At 46.8% G+C, this 19,940-nt stretch overlaps 1 protein-coding gene across 3 annotated transcripts in view; it reads right to left on the bottom strand.

Annotated features, from left to right (window-relative positions):
- ATMIN7 (HOPM interactor 7) overlaps positions 1 to 19,940 on the bottom strand; it is a 107,039-nt gene that overhangs the window by 54,251 nt on the left and 32,848 nt on the right. For 2 of the 3 annotated variants that reach the window (XM_086510464.1, XM_086510462.1), the window contains exons 5-22: positions 17,409 to 17,466; positions 17,209 to 17,296; positions 16,260 to 16,463; positions 15,839 to 15,897; positions 15,688 to 15,757; positions 15,514 to 15,582; positions 15,308 to 15,430; positions 14,924 to 15,159; positions 14,517 to 14,613; positions 14,331 to 14,429; positions 14,005 to 14,223; positions 13,705 to 13,815; positions 13,431 to 13,615; positions 12,697 to 13,323; positions 12,183 to 12,600; positions 11,865 to 12,104; positions 11,660 to 11,783; positions 11,110 to 11,258 (exon numbers count right to left, since the gene is read on the bottom strand). In XM_086510464.1, coding sequence (XP_086366590.1) covers positions 11,110 to 11,258; positions 11,660 to 11,783; positions 11,865 to 12,104; positions 12,183 to 12,600; positions 12,697 to 13,323; positions 13,431 to 13,615; positions 13,705 to 13,815; positions 14,005 to 14,223; positions 14,331 to 14,429; positions 14,517 to 14,613; positions 14,924 to 15,159; positions 15,308 to 15,430; positions 15,514 to 15,582; positions 15,688 to 15,757; positions 15,839 to 15,897; positions 16,260 to 16,463; positions 17,209 to 17,296; positions 17,409 to 17,466 — 3,176 coding nt within the window. The remainder of the gene's footprint in view (positions 1 to 11,109; positions 11,259 to 11,659; positions 11,784 to 11,864; positions 12,105 to 12,182; positions 12,601 to 12,696; positions 13,324 to 13,430; positions 13,616 to 13,704; positions 13,816 to 14,004; positions 14,224 to 14,330; positions 14,430 to 14,516; positions 14,614 to 14,923; positions 15,160 to 15,307; positions 15,431 to 15,513; positions 15,583 to 15,687; positions 15,758 to 15,838; positions 15,898 to 16,259; positions 16,464 to 17,208; positions 17,297 to 17,408; positions 17,467 to 19,940) is intronic. The other variant, XM_086510463.1, reaches the window with a different exon arrangement.

Below are 19,940 nucleotides of genomic sequence, written 5' to 3'. Positions count from 1 at the left end.
GTTCTGGGAACATGCCTCAGAATAGTTGGTATGATGAGGAGTGCAGAGAGATGAGAGTTCAGATTCAGAGCGAGCTTATACTTGGAGTCATTACATATAGACAGTCTCGGATTGCCCTTCGGCGTTTAGTGCGACGGAAGAAGCGGGCCTTTTTAGCCCAGATGGAACGTGATTTGTATCAGCTCTTTTTGAGCCGAGATTCAGGTGAGGCCCGGCGTCTCTTCCATGAGCACTCACCTCCTCCAGTGATTACCTCTCCCGAGATTTGGGGTCAATATGCAGCATCATTATATACAGTACCTGGGCAACCACCATTACCAGACCCTCTAGAGCCATGTCCAGCCACTAGTACCTTCTTTACCACTGAGATGGTGAAGAACGCCATTGACAGGATGAGGACTAGGAGAGCATATGATCATGATGGTTTGGTGGCAGAGCACTTGATACATGCTAGAGATTTACTGTCAGAGGTTCTTGCGCGGTTGTTTAACCGTGTCATGTGTGAGGGACTACCCGAGTCCTGGAGATTATCTACTATTGTACCTCTTTTCAAGGCAGGGGACCCCACGGTACCAGGGAACTACCGTACTATTATGATAGGCTACACATTGGCACGGTTGTATGCATCCATTCTTGAACAGCAACTGATTAAATGGGCAGAAAATGAGGGCATACAAGCAGCAGGACAGGCTGGATTCAGGAGGGGTTTCTCCACTTTGGACCATATTCTTACACTCAGAGCCATTATTGAGGAGGGTCGGGCACATGGGGGACGGATGTATTGTGGCTTTGTAGACTTCAACAAGGCATTTGACACAGTGCCGAGGGCCAGATTGATGCACAGGCTACTGAAGTTGGGAGTACCCACAGAGATCATATGGGGGATCATGGCTTTATACGGCTCAGTGACTGGCAAGGTACGCACTCCTGAGGGGATTTCTAACATTGTTTTTTTTTTCTGAGAAAAAGATCCTTCTATTAGTTAATGAAAACTGCCCATAGGGCTACATCCACCTCTGCAAGAGAGGGCTACAACAAGCATGATGGGGAGACTCTCCCAATGAAAAAACAGCATATATACAATGGGGCTAAATCAAGAGATGGGAGGAGGGAAAAGCCACACAGGTGGACAGTAGTGCCATCTGAGCACCCCCTGGACCATGGTGTAGAAAGGCCCAGGGCGCCAGAGTCGAAGGAAAGCCTCGCGGCGCTCCCGCATGCGGTCGGAGCTGCCCTGTAGTCCCTCAAGCTGTCCTCTGAGAGTATGGATCAGCTCTAGCCAAAAGTCACGAACAGTCTCCGCTGGTGGCACAAGGCGAGCCTCAAAGATGCGGAAACAACGGGCCCGCCAGATGAACCAGAGAGCTAGGCCGCTGATGAGCTCCCAACACTCCTCTCTCTCACTGCACCACTCCTGTGGAGTAAGGTCTGTAGCAGGCTGGAGTGTAGGTCGCCCCCCATGTATCACTATCATCCTGCTGGTGGAAGATAGCTCAAACTGAAGTGCCGGGCCCGTGAGGGTGGTCCAAGCCGCTGTCCCCCAAGTATACTGTCGAGCCGTGGAGAGGGCAGGCATCAGCCGAAGAACTCGTAGCCACACCTGCTGGGCCGAGGGACAGTCCCAAAGACAGTGTCGCTGTCTCTCCACCAACTGGTCACAGGCTGTACATGCGGCCGAGAGACCACTATGCACAAGCCAGCTCCTTACTGATGTGGCTCTGTGTGCAACCAACCACTGGAACAAAGTGACGCACCTCGGCTGTCTGGAGTCCCACAGCCTCTGTCAAAAAGCTGCCAAGAACTCAACTGTGAGGCCCTCCTCCTGCCAATGACGTGTTGCGGCTGGGCGGGCCTCTCTCTGTGCTGCAAGTATATGACGTCCAAGCCGAACAGTGTACTGAAAGAAAGGGACTCTTGGGCGGTCTGCAGAAGAGAGAGGGTCCCTCCATAGCCACTCACCAGGATCCCACTGTACTCGTGCCAGTGGACAGCACTCCCAAGCCCATAGCCTCCAGTGTCCTGTCTCAAGAGCTGCTGGGTCAGGGTCTATGACGCAAGTCCTCCCACAGATGCCCACAACTCGGATCCTCTGGAAACAGCACTCTACTACCTGCGGGGCCTCGACTGCAACTCGCTGTTATCGTCCCCTACCCTGAAGCTCGAAGAACAAGGCTGGGACAGTCTCTGAGCAAGCCTTGACTGAAATGAGAACCTCCAGTCGTGTGAAGGCTCCCATCCACCAGGGTGCTACTGGCTCGACAAGCGTGAGCCACTCTGCTGGAACTGACTCAGAGATGTCCTGACACATGCTCTGAACCCCTCTCATGCCTTGTAGCTGGACAGCCTGCACCTCCTCTGACAAACCTGTGAACTCTAGCCAGTCACCTAGAGAGCGCGCTGGACCTGCTGCCATGGGACCCCAAGAAACATGAGGCCTCCTCCCAACCAAGTGGCCTCTCTGAGTGCTAACCATGGGGTTCCAGACGAGGGGCTGCAGTAGGCGCTCCTCCGTGCACGTCGGCTGTCTTTGCTCTAGGCCACGCCGTAATAGCTCCCAAGAACGAAGCAAACTCACAGCGAATCGGTCCTCCAGTCTCCTGCTCAAACCAACTCGGCGCAACTCTGTAAAGATCCATCTGGTCGAAGGTTGCCAAGGGCCTCCTGACTGAGGCACCCTGGCACGAAGCCTCTGCAGCAAGAACTCCTTCCAGGGCTCCTCGCCTGGAAGAAGTCCTCTGACGACGAACTTCCCAAGAAGGGCTCTGCTCTGCTGTGCTGGATCAATGATCCCAAGCCCTCCCTGAGAACAAGGAAGTGTGATGACCGACCAAGCCACCTTGGCTCAAGCAATCTGAGTGTCGCGACCTGACCAAAGGAAGTTCCTGATCAGTCTCTCTACCTGGCTGATGCAAGAACTCGAGAAGATCCAGCAAGAAGTGATGTACCACATAGTCGCCAACAACACCTGGTTGGCAACTACTCTACCAGCCAGCGAAAGTTGTGCTGAGCTCCAATGTAACAGCTTTCTCCTGATGGACAGGAGGAGAGGAGCAATCTGCTGCTCGGGGGACAAATCCAAACCAACCTGACAACCCAAGTACCGAACTGCAGTCCCTGGAGGAATCCACCTGAAACCCTCTCCTGGCATCCAAACTGGCACAGGAGCACTACCAAGCAAGAAAGCCACTGTCTTTCTCCAATTGATCAATGCGCCCGATGCACAGCAGAAGGTCTCCAAAGCCTGCCCACATCTGTGTAAATTGGCCTCCTGGCCCTCTAAGTACAAGGCTGAGTCGTCGGCAAACTCAGCGTCCAGAAGCTCATCTCCCCGTATAGGGAGTGCTAAGCCCCTCAAACCTACCTGCTGTGACACCAAAAATCTGCTCATCGCCTCCGCATAGAACAGAAAGAGAAAGGGGGCAAGAGGACAACCCTGTCTGACCGATCGTGTGAGCATGAAGCGCTCACCTCTACCTCATGCCAAAAGCACCTGACAGTGAGCCTGCCTGTACAAAGCTGACACCCCTCTGATCCAAGCATCTGAGAAGCCCATCCTGCGAAGCGTACCCTCTAGAAAGTCCCAGTCAACTCTGTCGTATGCCTTCTCAAAATGGAGAACAAGAATCACAAGGTCCTCCCCACGGAGACGTGCCAGGGTAGAACCTCCCAGAAAGTGAAGATGTTGTCAAGGATACTGCGTTCCTTGACAAAACCTGTCTGAGTCCCATGTATAAGGCTCTCTAAAAGTGGCTGAATCCTCAAACTCAGAGCCTTGGCAAGAATTTTGTAAGCTAAGTTGAGGATGGTGATGGGGCGCCACTATCGAATCTCATCCAAGGAGCCACCCTCCTTCGGAATGAGGTAAATCAGGCCCTCACTCATGCTATCCGGCATCACTCCTGTGTGCAGAATGTACTGAAAGGCACTACAAAGATCTGGGCCAAGCAGGTCCCAGTACTCCAAGAAGAAGCTGGGAGTCAACCCATCCTCACCTGGACAGCTACCACGAGGGAGGGCCCTAAGAGCCGTGTACAGCTCCTCAAGCTGAAGAGGTAGCTCTAGCCTCTGGCGCATCTCCTCAGTCACAAGACAAGGCATCTGCGCCCAAACCTGCTCTCTGCATGCATCCTGTCTCTCTGACTGGGGCTCAGTCGACAGTAGCTCACGGTAAAAGTCAGTAGCAACTGCACGCATATCCTTAGGCTCACAAACAACTGACCCATCGGGTCTCCTCAGCTGATTGACCTTGGCATGCAAGTGCCGAGGTCCCACTGTCTCAAAAAAAGCACCTGTCACTCTGTCACCCACCTGAGTCCACTGAGATGCCTGTCGGTGAAAGGCAAATTCATGGCGCCTCTCCTCTCTGCAAGCAAGCTCTTGTCGAGCCTCCTGTAACTGCTCCTCCAACCATGGACAGTCTGGATGCTGCTCCTGCATCCTCTGTAGTGAAGCAATGCCTCGTCTGAGACGCTGCTCCTCCTCTCTCGCTGCAGCCCGTCGAGCCAAAGATTCCTGGAGAAAAAAGTGGCTAAGCTGAGCTAGGCCTAAGGCCACTCTGTCCATGCCTAGCTGTCCATGCCCTGTGTCCAGAGAGCCTCTACCCTCTCTCTGAGTGCTGAGTCCAACAAGACCCGCTCTGGGATGCGAAGCAACGTGCTCCCACTCCTCTGCCTGTCTGCCACTGTGAGGATCACTGGTGCATGGTCCGAGAAGGATGTCCCTGCCAAGATGCCCACTGATCCCCCCAAGTCACTGAAGTGGTCACTAGTGTAGAAGCGATCTATCCGCGATAGATTCACTCCTCCCACTCTGCGGTCCGACCTAGAGACGGCAAGACTCTCTGGAGGCCTCACAAAGCCAGAGTGCTGCCATGTATCCGACCGAGACCCTCAAAGTCATACAAAACCTCTCCCAAGCTGCTAACTCGACTCCATGTACAGTAGCATGGCTACCTCCGATCCTGTCAGAGGGGTCCTCCAACATGTTGAAGTCCCCTCCTACACACCAATGGTCAACCTGTGGCAGAGACTCAACAATCTGTGACCAAAACTCTGCACGAGCACTTGCCACATTGGGCGCATAGATGTTCAGGAAGCCCACAAGGCCACCCTGAACCTGCAAAGTAATCCACTGAGCCCTGCCTGGCACAATAATCCCTCTGCCCACAATGGCCTGCTGCAATGAGTCCGCAATAGTCATACATACCCCACCCTGGATGCCTCCAGGTCCAAAAGCAGCTGACCAAAAGGTATCATAACGTCCCCGCAGAATCTGACCACATCGCCGAATGCGGCTCTCAGACAAATGGTGCTCCTGAAGCATAAGGAGATCAATCTCTCCTCCCACAAGGCAACGCTGAAGCTCCTGACGCAATCGGCCCCGCTGTCGCTGAAACCGGGGCCCACCTAATCCCTGCACGTTCCACGAGACGATCCTCATGGGGAGCGAGAGAGAACAGATGCTGCCGTAGCAGCAAGACGGGCTATCTTCGAGGCAGGCTTGAATGGGGAGTAATCCGCATCCGAGCGTCCTCTAGATAGGCGAGCCTGTAGTGAGTGCCTGGCCCAAGCCCATGCAGAGCAAGCCGTGCGTAAAGCAACCTCCTCTGTCCAGGAGTCCTCATGAATGTATACATAGCAAGGCAAACACTGGGTATCAGCAAAAAAGTACACCACAATGTGCCTACATCCTGCTGAGTCTGGGGGTGTCACCGCAAACTTGGCCAGTGGCCACAAAGTCTGCAGCAAATCTGTAACTCCAAGTTCTCCCATGTGGTGAGAGAACTATTGTTCATTCCACTATTGGAGTGAAACAAGGGTGTCCTTTGTCCCCTACACTTTTTGGTATGTATGTAGATGAGGTCTCTGACTACATTGACAGAGAGGGTGACAGAGGCGCTCAGCTGGCAGCGACATGGATCCCTTTATTATTATATGCTGATGATATTGTGTTAATGTCAGAGTCGCCAGAGGGCATGCAAAGACATTTGGATGCATTGCGCAACTTTGCAGAGGATAGTGGACTGTCTATGAACCTTGGTAAAACCAAGGTTATGGTGTTTAACACCACACCACAGTGGGTCAAGAGATCGGCACCTACACTCGTATATGGCGAGGACACTGTGGAGTACACACATGAATATACATATCTGGGGGTGGTATTCACGGGACCGAGGTTTACCCTGAGGAGAGCAGCATAGACTAGACTATCCAGAGCCTATGCGACATTAGGAGGGCTAGAGAGGATGTGTTCGCAGGTTCAATTTCAAGAACCACGAACAAAACTATGGCTCTTTGATACTTTGGTTGCTTCAGCTATGCTTTATGGGGTCCAAGTTTGGGACCATCTCTGAATCATGACAGTTGGAGGAACATGGAGAGACCCTTGGTATTTTTGATATCCCGGATGATTAGAGCCAAGGCCTCGGTACCACATGCGATTATTCGAGCAGAGGTAGCCGCCCCTCCTATAGAGATTGAGGCTCTTACCAGATCAGTGTCCTTTATGCACGGTCTATGGGATACACATAGAGGCAGATATACTAGACTGGCTCGAGTCCTCTAGACGATTAGCGATGCAGGGAGATGCATCATGTTGGTATGCACAGATGACCTCATGGTTTCAGAGGCATGGTCTCAGCATGGATAGATTGCCTCCCTTTCAGTATTCCCTAGATGCACCCTCCCTGCCAGTCACACGGACGGAGATCACTAGACTCATTCGTCAGGATCTTATACAATTGGACACCAGGAGGACATGGGTAGAGCCGATACAGGAGTTGGGCACGAAGATGGCTTTCTACAAAGAGCACCTTCTCCAACTTTCAGGGGATGGGTTTGTGGCTCATCCGAACTACATGGACACTCATTTATCTCATGGTCTGCGATGTGCTATTGGTCAGATTCGCACATCCTCACACCAGCTGGAGATTGAGACGGGTAGATTCACAGGGATACCACCAGAGGCTAGGATATGTCAACTATACGGTAGAGAGCCAGAGACAGAGCTACACTACATATACCACTGCAATGTGTATCATGAGATACGAGGGCGCTTCCATTGCTTATTCAGGGAGGGTTTTGGACCCCTAGATAGAGTCATGAGGTATCAGGACCAGAGATGCCTTGGCTTATATCTACTTGAGCTACACCGACATAGAGACAGTCTATTGGGGAGACATGGAGTACGACAATCGCAGAGACAGATCACAGATTTCTTTCGATCGAGGGAGCCAAGAGACCAACCACCAGTACAGGGTTGTACCCGCATTCATACCAGAGGCACCCTCGTTGACAGGGCGATTGAGCTCGGGAGATCGAGACGACCACGACCAAGACACAGGAGCACACTACATCGATGGAGACTTCAGCAGAGGATCAGAGGCATTCTAGCACGACACCGAGATTGTCATTGAGGGCCTATTCCACATTTTCACATCTCACATTTCACACTTCATTTCAGTTTTCATTTTTACTTTCAGTACTTTTTGTACTTGTACTTCAGACATTGTATTAGATTCACCACTTTGTATCTGATGGTCTCATAGGTCATTTTGGCCTTTTCAAGACGTTAATATATCATTTCATTTCATTTCTCTCTCTCTCTCTCTCTCTCTCTCTCTCTCTCTCTCTCTCTCTCTCTCTCTCTCTCTCTCTCTCTCTCTCTCTCTCTCTCTCTCTCTCATTCTTACACAATCGGAGATCACCAAGCTCATCCGCCAAGACCTGACCTAGCTAGACACCAGGAGGACATGGATACAACCAGCACAAGAACTGGGCACGAAGATGGCTTTCTACAGAGACCACCTTCTCCAGCTTACGGAAGATGGTTTTGTGATGAGACCCAGATACATGGATACCCACCAGTCTCATGGGATACGGTGTGCTATTGGCCAGTTACGCACATCGTCTCACCAGCTGCGGATTGAAACCAGGAGATATAGCGGAGTACCAGCAGAGGCCAGGACATGCCCCTTGTGTGACATGGAACCTGAGACAGAGCTGCATTATACATGCCGTTGCCCCATCTACTACGAGATACGAGGCCGCTTCCATTGCTTGTTCAGAGAGGGTTTTGGACCACTCTCAAGAGTAATGAGATACGAAGATCAAAGATGCCTAGATTTGTTCTTGCTCGAGCTGCGCGGACACAGAGAGAGCCTGATGAATGGCGAGGCTAACCAGTCTCAAAGACAGATTGCAGACTTCTTCAGAGCAGACACGGGACAGCCGCAAGAGCCACTCCCACAGCAGAGCTCCCCCCCGTCTCACACCAGAGGCACATTGATTGACCGAGCGATTGAACTGGGGAAATCCAGGCGCCCACGACTGCGCAGGACTACACAGCATCGACGGAGGCTACGTCAAAAGATTCAGAGCACGCTGGCCAGGCATGCACGACGCTCGGCCAGACTACTAACCATGGAGGAAATTGATGAGATTCGCCAACAACCGATGCTAGATCTTTTGTGATTCAGCTATCCCAACTAGCCGCCCATTTTTGCTTAGTTTTTCGGCTTAGCTCATATCGACCTATCTAGAATCCCATAATATATATCTTTGTTTTGTACTGTTGATTAGGTTATTTTGTTACTCTGACTTTGTATCAGATCCACCACCTTGTAACTTTCTGGTCTCATAGGTCAGTATGGCCTTTTGAAGACGTTAATATAACATTTCATTTCATTTCATTTCTCTCTCTCAACTAAATGCTTTGCATAGGTTTGCCCACGAAAGTGGTTTGTCTGTCAACCTTGGTAAAACCAAGGTTATGGTGTTTAATACCACCCCACAGTGGATCAGGAGGTCAGCACCTACATTCACATACGGCCAGGAGACTGTGGAGTACACAGATGCTTACACTTACCTTGGAGTGGTTTTTAGCGGACCTGCATTCTCACTCAGAAGAGCAGCAGAGACCAGACTGACTAGAGCCCACGCAGCACTGGGTAGATTAGAGAAGATGTGTTCGCAGGTTCAGTTTCAGGAGCCCCGAACGAAGCTCTAGCTCTTTGACACCTTGGTGGCTTCAGCATTGCTCTATGGAGCTGAGATATGGGGACCTTCATTGGATCACCGCGGGAGGCCAGGTCGCACAGATGGATGGGGGAACATGGAGAAACCTCTCATCTCTATGCTCTCGCAGCTCATTAGAGCCAAGGCATCAGTACCACGGGCCATTATCCGAGCAGAGCTATCGACCCCCAGTCTCCTTCATAAACCGCACATGGGAACTTCGTAGAGCCAGATATGCTCGCATAGAACTTGAGTCCTCTCGACAGTTAGCCATACAAGGAGATACAACATGCTGGTATGGGGAGATGGCATCATGGTTTCATGCGCATGGGTTCAGCATAGATAGGCTACCACCATTTCATTACTCATTGGATGCACCATCTCTCACTCCTACATAGTCAGAGATCACCAAGCTCATCCGCCAAGACCTGACCCAGCTAGACACCAGGAGGACATGGATACAACCAGCGCAGGAATTGGGCAGGAAGATGGCTTTCTATAGAGACCACCTTCTCCAGCTTACGGAAGATGGTTTTGTGACGAGACCCAGATACATGGATACCCACTTGTCTCATGGGATACGATGTGCTATTGGCCAGTTACGCACATCTTCTCACCAGCTGCGGATTGAAGACTGGGAGATACAGCGGAGTACCAGCAGAGGACAGGACATGCCCCTTGTGTGACATGGAGCCTGAGACAGAGTTGCATTATACATGCCGCTGCCCCGTCTACTACGAGATACGAGGCCGCTTCCATTGCTTGTTCAGAGAGAGTTTTGGACCACTCTCAAGAGTCATGGGATACGAAGATCAGAGATGCCTGGGTTTGTTCTTGCTCGAGCTGCGCAGACACAGAGATAGCCTAATGAATGGCGAGGCTAGCCAGTCTCAAAGACGGACCACAGACTTCTTCAGAGCAGACACGGCATAGCCGCAAGAGCCACTCCCACAGCAGAGCTCCCTCTCGTCTCACACCAGAGGCACACTGATCGACCGAGCAATTGAACTGGGGAAATCCAGGCGCCCACGACTACAAAGGACTACACAGCATCGACGGAGGCTACGTCAGAAGATTCGGAGCACGCTGACCAGGCATGCACGACGCCCGGTCAGACTACTAACCATGGAGGAGATTGATGAGATCCGCCAACGACCGATGCTAGATCTCTTGTGATTCAGCTATCCTTGCAAGCCGCCCATTTTTGCTTAGTTTTTTGCTTAGTTCACATCGACCAATCTAGGATCCCATAGTATATATCTTTGTTTTGTACTGTTGTTAGGTTATTTTGTTACTCTGACTTTGTATCAGATCCACCACCTTGTAACTTTCTGGTCTCATAGGTCACTATGGCCTTTAGAAGACGTTAATATAACATTTCATTTCATTTCATTTCTCTCTCTCTCTACCGACAAAGGCTGCAACAAAAGATACAAATCACTCTAGCTCGACATGCAAGACGCCCAACCAGAGTACCGACCATGGAGGAGGTTGATGAGATCCGACAACGACCGATGAGAGATTTTATCTGAACCCCCCCCCCCCCTCCCCCTCCCAAAAAGGGTTTTAGTGTCTTAGTATTAGTGTTAGTTCTTTGTAACTTTGTAATTTCCGTACTCAGACATGGTATCAGATTCACCAATTGTAACTTTTTGGTCTCATAGGTCATTTTGGCCTCTTGAAGACGTTAATATAACATTTTATTTCATTTCATTTCTGTGTGTGTGTGTGTGTGTGCGCGCGCGCGCGCTCTGTGTGTGGGGGGTGGGGGTGTGTTTGGGGGCGGGGGGGGGGGGGGGGGGGGGGGGGGGGGGGGGGGCACCATTCCCCTCTTGAATAACTCTGTGTGTGTGGGGGTGTGCGTGCCATTTCCCTCTTGAATACAAGTCTTGAGTTCAACTCTCCTCGTCAAATAGATCTTTAAGGTCTCTTGGGATAGTTTCCTACGACGTTAAAATTCTCTTCTTTTTCTTCTTCTTCTTTTTCTTGTGTGTGCGCACGCATTCGCGTGTGTGACAACTTTCCAAACATCCATGCTATCATCATAAATTAGACTAGTAAAAAAGGGGGACAGATTTGCATGTGATTCGTATACCTCAGCAAGTCGATCCTCACAAATGCGGAGGAGGGCCACAGATTTTAGACTTATTCGTGGAGAGCTTTTATTATTGGCGAAGGCAATGAGACAATTGACACAATCCATAAAGCAGTCTCCCACTACCTGATCAAAGTGCTCTAGAACCACTGCATAGGACAAACAGGTGGATTAGCACAATAAACAATACCATTTTTAAAGAACAATGGCTTTTAAAGATAAAGAGTCATCACTGGCATCTACAAAACAGTACAGCTCTTGTGAAGTAACAACTTATTCATAGGCCTTAGTACTTTCTTTCTAAGCATATGGTGCGTATTTTTTCAAAACAGTCACATGCAGTTTTATGATTAGTGCATAAAAGGTCCTGAAAATTATTTTTAAAAATTCTTTTTGAGATGCACATAGCATTTGTTATAAAACATAGAAAAAAGACATCCATGCATCCTCTTTGCCGCTAAATATAAATCATCTTAGTTTCCCACAGTTCACTGAGGGACCATTGTCCTTAAGTTATATGATAAGGTCCTTGTTCATGTAAAAGAATTACCTTGTTCCATATTTTCAAAAGCTATCTCTGCTATCAACTCCGTATCATCAGACGCTGCAGCATTAAAGACCATAAAAACGCTGCGCCAACCAGACTTGATGCTTCCCACTTTTGATTTGATCATCTGAATGTGGCACAAAGCTGGCAAAGTAAGTCACGGGCTAGATCCTGCTGCATTCAAATCTATGAGAATTTTGAGGCTTACCTGCACAATACAGTCAACAATCAAAGATCGAATGGTTGAACTTCTACTATTTCGTATCAAAACCACAAAGGGCTTCAGGATATCATTCTGGAAGGTAAAGTTTGTAAGTTCTGCCCGCTCTAGATACTTGATTCCCAATTGTCTCAGGGAATCAATAGCATACATAGCAATCTTCTCATCTTCATGACTTCCTGCAGAGATAAATTGCTGAGACAAAACCAACCAGATCCTCGCCCAAACCTGCAATCCCCAAGGACTCCTATAAAATTGACAGGGTCACAAAACATTCACCAGATCACATGGGTCATACAAACCTACCATCCGAATGCGTGCCATGTTGTAAAAACTGATCTCAACAAGCTTCTGTAAACTGAAATGACGAGGTGGTGTTTGTTTTAACTCCTCTGCAGATACTCCACAGAGAGCAGTAAAAAACTCAACAATGGCATCACTTGGCAGCTTCACACTGTTAACAAAAATTTGTTCAAGTGGCTTCCCCGCTAACTCTGTAAGAGAATTAGCTAATGCATCCTTAGAAATTTGATTGGACCCTATCATCACTGTGTTGAGGATGGCAGGTGTCGATGTGATGTGTTCTAATCTAGAGACGCACTCGAGAACTGCATTCCAAGTATCTTGCAATGCATCAGGCTCAGCCTCACTCAGAGCAAGTAAGGTTCGCAGAGCCTCAACATTTTTCCCCCTCATCTCCTTCGGACAATGTAGGAAAGTGAACCTGAAAAATGTTCAACTGACTGAGTTACATAAAATGAGGCAATTGACATGCAGCCTACAAAAAAGAACAAAGACAGGCCCCAGTGCTCCACCATACCTCACCAACGACGTTAGAAATGCATATCGCATTGTATCCATGCCAAGGATTTTTGTCAAATGAATTCCCGCTCTAAATCCTTGCATGCATAAGAGGACTTGAGACTTGTTATCAGTATCTTCAATTGTGACAGAAAAAGCCACAAGAAGAGGCCACCCCATTGCTTCCAGCATCGGCTTCACAAGCTCCATCTCCTTGGCCTTACAGAAAACACCCCTTTTCACTACTCCCTTCTTGAACAGGGCTTGTGTTTGCTTTACAATGTCTTCGCTCTCCTTCTTGGCATCTAAAGATGCTTTACTGCGAGGCAAACCCAAATTGAGTACATTGATGATCCAAAACCTTTCATCTGAATCTGCCTTTTGCCATGGCCCTTTCCCCAAAGGTGGGCTGTCATCTTTCAGCTTTATTTCATCCTTGACAATGGAATCATAAATTTCCTCTAGCATTTCTTTTGGAGCATTATTTTGTAGCTCACTGCCTGAGGCCATGCGCAAGAAGTCTGCCTTTGACATTTTTGGCCACACCATTGGATTATGGGCATCAGTATTGAGCATAATAACTGCATATGCCAAAACATAAGCAGCATCTGCACTTTCAAAAAGGCTTGGATTATCACAGCAATACCTGATTCAGTATAACGCAGTTTCAGCATGATGCAGAGCAATCTGAAAGAATGCATGTAGCAGAAAATGAAGAAAATTACTTATCCATAAGCAGCAAGACCAACTCACCTCTCGGCAAACTTTTCCATTATGCGATCAATTTTCTGAGCCTCTCCTGGAAGGCGAAATCCTTTTAAAAACTCTCGGATGGCAAGATCAAACTTCATGGCCTTAAAGCTCATGGCATCAACATAAGCATGCATCACTGCAAGAGGGAACTCTTCATGCTGACCAAGATACTCCCCTATCATGCTCTGTGCATTTCAAAATGGAACAGGTAAAAACAAGCAAGCCAACTGATAAACTGCCTGCCACTACATAGCAACATATACAGAATATGTACCTTGTTTAAACCTTGTGTCGAAAGTAAAAAATTTGCAACAGCGGTGGGTGTGTTCTCCACTAGATTGTTTGTGACAAGGAAACTAACACCCTTATCAGGTTTTCGGTTGAACTGACAGAACATCAAATAATGATAAGCCAAACTCACTGAGAAATATTTGAATATGCAAATTTGCAATTTCTGTGAATGCACCACCAAACAAAATAGTGACTATGATAGTGAACAAAACTCGTGTCCTAAAATCATCTACTCAGTTAAAATAATGAACCCACAACGACCTATGTAACATCACCAAATCACCTCTGCTATGGCCGCTTGTAATGTCGATTTGTGAGCCTTTGCTTTTCCAAAATGATCTGGCTGTGATTCCTGTGTCTCTTCACCTCCGACAGAGTCTTCATGAGAACCGCGTTGTTTTGAACCTTTGTCACTATAAGAGACAGAGCTTTCCATCAACTGCCTTGAGTTTTGATGCGTCCTAGTCCACTGTACTAAAGAGTCAAGGACACTAACAAGGCACTGCAATGTTAAAAAGGCTATTAGATCATTTCAGTTAGCCAAGTACATATCACAAAGCTTTTATATAAACACTCTATAGAAGGCTCGTGTTTGGCAAGCTAAGATACCTGCAAAGATAAGGCCTTCACGGATGCATTTTGAGCCAGTGCTATATTGTTTGGATCTGAATTTGGTGATCCTTGTGCCATGCGAGAAAGAGCTCTGACCTAAGGTCAAAAAAACTAGTGAGATAAAAGAAACATTTTATACACTGTATGAAACATAACAAGCACTAAAGCTAAATGTCAGCTCACCATACGTTCAAACAAGTTTGTAGCTTCAAGATCACAGTCATAATTGACAAAGATATCTGCTAACATTTGAGAATCTTTGCAGACATTCTGCAGCATCCTGCTTACATTCAAGAAATAGAAGGACGAGTTACTGATACAAATGAACAATGCTTGCTCTCATAATGAGCTCTTACACTGTCCATATGAGCATTACACAACAATTAGATCTTAACTTTATAATGTTACTCAATAAAAACTTGGCAGGCTGTGAAAGTCAACTCAAAAATGCTAATTTTTTTCTTTTCAAAATCTGATAGAGAGGATGGATATGCACGACAGCCTACCTTAATGTAGTTCTACTTGCCCTCCTCCATGCAAATATATGCATTCAAAAACAGCTTTTGTTAACATGAATAGAAATAAGGTACCTTAGAACAGCTGTCCTATTACTCACAGGGCTCTCATAGTTATCCAGAGCCCGTAACACAATCAAGGGAAAAAACACTCCAATCTCAGCCTGTGACAACACTTGTAAGCAAGAGCGTTGATTAAAATGCATTCTGCTGTGACCAAATGGTGTTAAAGCTGAGCTTATGGCTGAATAATATACCTTAAGACTTTCCCTGAATCTTAAAAGCAGCACACTGAAAATGCTTGTGGCTAGCTGTGAGTTAACATTAATAACAATAAGCAAGAATACATTGTGACAATGAAAATATAAGCCTATAAAAAGTACAAATAAATGCAAATCAATTATAATGGCAGCTTGATTTAAGTGTCTACATGGAAGGCAACACTCAAAAGATTCAAACCTGAAAGATGGTTGCAACAGATGAAACACATGCTCGGAGCAAGGCATAGCATAGGTAAGCTTTCACAGAGTCAATAAACCTGAAGTCCACTGTAAAGGAATGACTCACATTCTCCAACAGACCCTGGACCACCAATGATGTACTATGAGATACCTAAATCAGGACAATACAAATAGACCAGGCCAGAGAAGAGAACAATGGGTAACCTGCAGTAGCTCCAAGGACAGCACCCTTGTTTTGGTAACCAAATCATCTTTCTCCTCTTTCATGGACATCTGCCAGTTTTCACGCAGTAAATTACATCCACAGGTAGAGAGATAAAACCACAGGAGTTGCTCACAACCAAAAAAGAAAAAAGGGTCAAGTATCAGACTTTGTACCTTGCAAAGAGTTCGGAAGACCTTCAGGCCATCTTGTTGAGCCAGTGTCATATTGTCCAGGTCCAAGCCCCTTCAAATCACACAACTGAAGAATAAAAAAAGTTCCAATCCATCTCCCAAAACCTACCTCTTTCCAAAAACACAAACTTACTCTGGGACTTGTTTTCCTCCTTCAGGATGTACAGCTTTGACCAGAGCCGCTTCAAGCCCCTGTGAAATAGGAACACAGCTCACATGGAAGCTAAGACATTAAAAAGAAGGCATATGGGTGAAGCCTAGCAAATCTTTCTCAATTACACAATGCCCATGTGGGCAAAAAAGTGCAAACACACTATAATAAACTCCTGCAGTTCATCTTCCAGCTGATCCCAAATGACAATGTGCAAAGGACTCAAACACAAGAAGCCATGTGAATACTTGAGAGGATCGCAAAACATCACAATAACTGTACCAGCACACTCCATTCCTCTGAAATGAAACTTACTTCTGATGCTCAACTATCGAGATAAGTAAAGGAAGCCCAAGAATCGAAAGGTCAAAAAAGATTATCACTTGCTTAGTACTAGGCATACCTTAATATCAGCGTCACCAGCAAGATGCTGGAGCTCCTCGACCGAAATGGGAGCTGCATCTAAAGCCTCTTGGGCATCTGCAGGCTTGCCAGAATCTGGAACATCAGTCGCTACCACTATTTCACTGACATTTGACACAGTAGTTGCTGAATCACAAGCATCAGCGATATCTTTGACCTCCAAGCTTGGCGCTTGCCCTTGTTCCTGCTCAGCACAGAAACAAAAAGAAAAAAAGAAAACTTAGTCCGGAGTGCGCCGAGATGTTACCTCACTATAGGAGAATACTGCAAGTGTGTATGTGTGCAGTACACATTTCTTTCTTTCTTTGCATATGTATGAGATCAAGGCACATCTCCATGCTCATGCAAATGCGCGAGCATGTATGTAGAAGCATGCGTGCACATCTGTTTTGGCAGCCTATCTGTTGAACCTTTTGCTTAATTTTGTGTTTCTTTCAGTTAATGTATGTATGATTCTCAGAGATTGATGATCATTAGCTTGATGTTTATTCAATACATTTTTAGTATTCTTGACATTGCCTTGAAGTTCATCCACCTCAACAAACATGCATGTGTGTTCTTTTTTTTTTCCTTTTCGCGCGCAGGGGGGGGGGGGGGGGGGGGGGTACTTTCTTCTTCTTTTGTGATAAGGATGCGTGAAAGAGAGGTCGGTGTTCCTAACTGTGTGAGTGGCCAGTGGTGATGATTGTAGCAATGTTCTTTTCATATTTGCTTTTCAAAAGGGGAAGCAAAAAAAGAAGAGAGATGCATTCCCCTTTGGGTGATGATACACCTTATTACAGAGAATGGAGGTCCAAAATTCATGTGCAACCAGAACCTTTCACTCTGATAACATCATATAGACCAGAATCAGGGAATTTTAGACAAGTCATTGTTTTTGTAGTACATTATTTCATAACCTCAAGAACTGTGCCTGGTGAGCCACTCACCTGTGACTCCAGCTCCATGCGTCTGAAAACAATGCTTATCATCTGCGTTAACGTCGCCTTTGCAGTGGCTTGGTTGATGGAATTTTTGCTACACACAGAAAAAGTAGTACTGTAAGGAGAGGAACACAAATGGAGTCGAACCCTTAATAAATTTCTGAATCAATCCAAAGTATAAGGTGTTCCTGCAGTACATGACATACCTAGTGAGCACAATATGATAGCAGGTACGGATGGAGCTCAATAGGCACTCCCCATGAACTACACAATGGTTAAAACAAATGAATTCAGCATTTACAAGGAGCATACAGAGACAACTTAGACTCCCAAGAGATGGTTACTGTTGACACGATACATTGAGCTCCAAACCACTGGCTCAAACTACTTTCCTAGACTTAACGTCAAGTTTTACACAATAGTAGTATCTTCACAAATCGGAATGATACCGAGTATACGCAGTGTGCTAGCACAGTCCAGACACCATTGAGTTTTAAAGACTACCTATTCTGTTGAGTATATTCTGTTGTATTTGGAATTTTTAACTGAAGTTACCTAGTGCATATCTGAACATATAAAGCAACATAGTCCCAAGCACAGGAAACATCCTTTGGTAGCTTAACGGTGGAGTAATGTAGAAGTGCGACATACAATCTTGAAACATTTGGGCTCCAAAAATACAGTATCAGATTTGGGTTGCAACAATTGTGGATATATATGTTATGGATGGACATACATTTAAAATGTCAGCGATGATGGAGTAATGAACAAGCGTGACATATAATCTTGAAACATTCGAAGCTCCAAAATAACAGTACCAGATTTGGGTTGCAACGATTGTTGATATATATGTAATTGATGGTCATACATTTACAATGTAAGCAGCAAAGGATCCAGTTTCAACCGATATGTTTAAAATCTTGGGCAAGAAATCATCATCATGCATGACACAAAGCCTGTCCAGATATGACTGAGAAGAAATAGAGCTAATCAACATCCACTAGGGGCCGATATCAACCTATGAGACAACTGTCGATGCCCTTGGCATTTGGGAAAATGTCAAGGACAAAGTATGTAACCCGGCAAGTCACCTGACAAGGCAGTAAGCCAGACAACACCTCCACGAACTGAACTGAAATACTTCTTTTTTATTGAACTCTCATACTTTACGACTGCCGGGAGACCCAACTCTGCAACTACACAAACGCGAGTACAGCTCCCCAAGGGCTGATATTTAAAGGCCCCAAGGCATTGCTTTATATAGCCCTCAAAAGCTCCTGCTTTTGAAATCTGACTCCCAAAAAGACCTGAAAGTCAACTGCTTTCATAACTTGGCAGAAAAGCTCTCCAACTAGGAGCCCCGTGATGTCCACCCCGAGTCACGCCCCGTTTTGTGCCATCTCAGCTGGCTCTTCCGATCGGGGGCTCTGGGTTGTCTCTATCAAGTCCAGTTGGGTCATTCCACATCCTCACTTTGTTATGAGAGTGCGAATGCAAAAGCGTGAGGAGAGCGAATGAGAGAAAAATGCTACAGAGAAAATATGAGCAAAGTCTGCGACTCAAACCACAAGTGAATCTAGGGCAATCAACAAAAAATAAAAATGTTGGGAAAAACCTAAAAAGCGCCCAAAATGTCCGACCGGCCCAAACTAAAAGTGCCTGGTCATACATCATACATGCAATGCAGTGGGTGGCCAACCTGGGAAAAACACCAGCCATACAAAAATGCCAAAAACCATGAAGCAATGGGGGATAAAACTCTTAACACCCCTTCTCAGCACTTGCTATTGAAACGACAGATAAAAGTTGAAGGTATGATGACAAAATCCTCTAAGAAACAACCTTCATGAAGATGTCTGTTGCATTGTCTGATGTAGGAGAATACTCCAATGACAGATCTCCTGCCAAAATCCGCCTCCCAAACATAGTGATAGTGAACCTATTTATGCTTCATCTGAGCTTGAAACACTGGTTTCTTGGCAATAGCAATGGAATTCTGGTTGTAACTTGTTGCACAAAAGAATGCTAAGGCAACTCTCCAAGTGAACCGTGCCTGGCTGATTTGGTGTAGCCAACCAATGCAATTCGATATGGGCTGCTGTTTGCCACCATAAGGGATATCTGTGGCTAATTTGCACAGCCAATTTGGGCATGATCTAGGGCGGGAGCCATAAGCAATGGCATTAACATGGAGATGGAAACCCTAACCCTAAACACCGTCATAGAGAGAGTGTCCCAAGACAGGCACCACGTGCCAATAGAAAAGAACAAACTGAACAAACTTTTAGCACTTCAACAACAACTAACTGAAAGCGAGAGACAACACGCGACACAAAGTGGCGGAATTCCACCCCAGAGAGTATTGGCCCCAAACCTTGGCACCCCTTTCGGTATTTCTTTATATTGCATCATCAAAGTACAAGCCGGTACTCCATCCTCTGCACCTTCGTCCAAAAGCATGCCAAAGAATGAGCCCATGGCCTCATATAAAGGCCTCGGGCCCAAAAGCAATTTACATGAAAAGCCTTCAAACTCAAAAGCATCTGGTCCAAAAGCGATGCCCAAAAGCTGCCACCATAAATCACGGAAATCCGTACAGCTGCCACGTCAACAATCAACGCAAAACACGGAAATCCATATAGTTTACCACGTCAACAATCCAGCACAAAATCCGGGTTATCCGTACAGCCTGTCAGCGTGAATTCCAAGAATCCGTACAGCTGCCAGTTCATTCCTTC

Source organism: Adiantum capillus-veneris, chromosome 4 (assembly GCF_014529385.1).
Source record: "Adiantum capillus-veneris isolate H3 chromosome 4, ASM1452938v2, whole genome shotgun sequence".
Classification (NCBI taxonomy): Eukaryota; Viridiplantae; Streptophyta; class Polypodiopsida; order Polypodiales; family Pteridaceae; genus Adiantum; species Adiantum capillus-veneris.
This window is presented reverse-complemented; position numbering and strand designations above follow the sequence as displayed.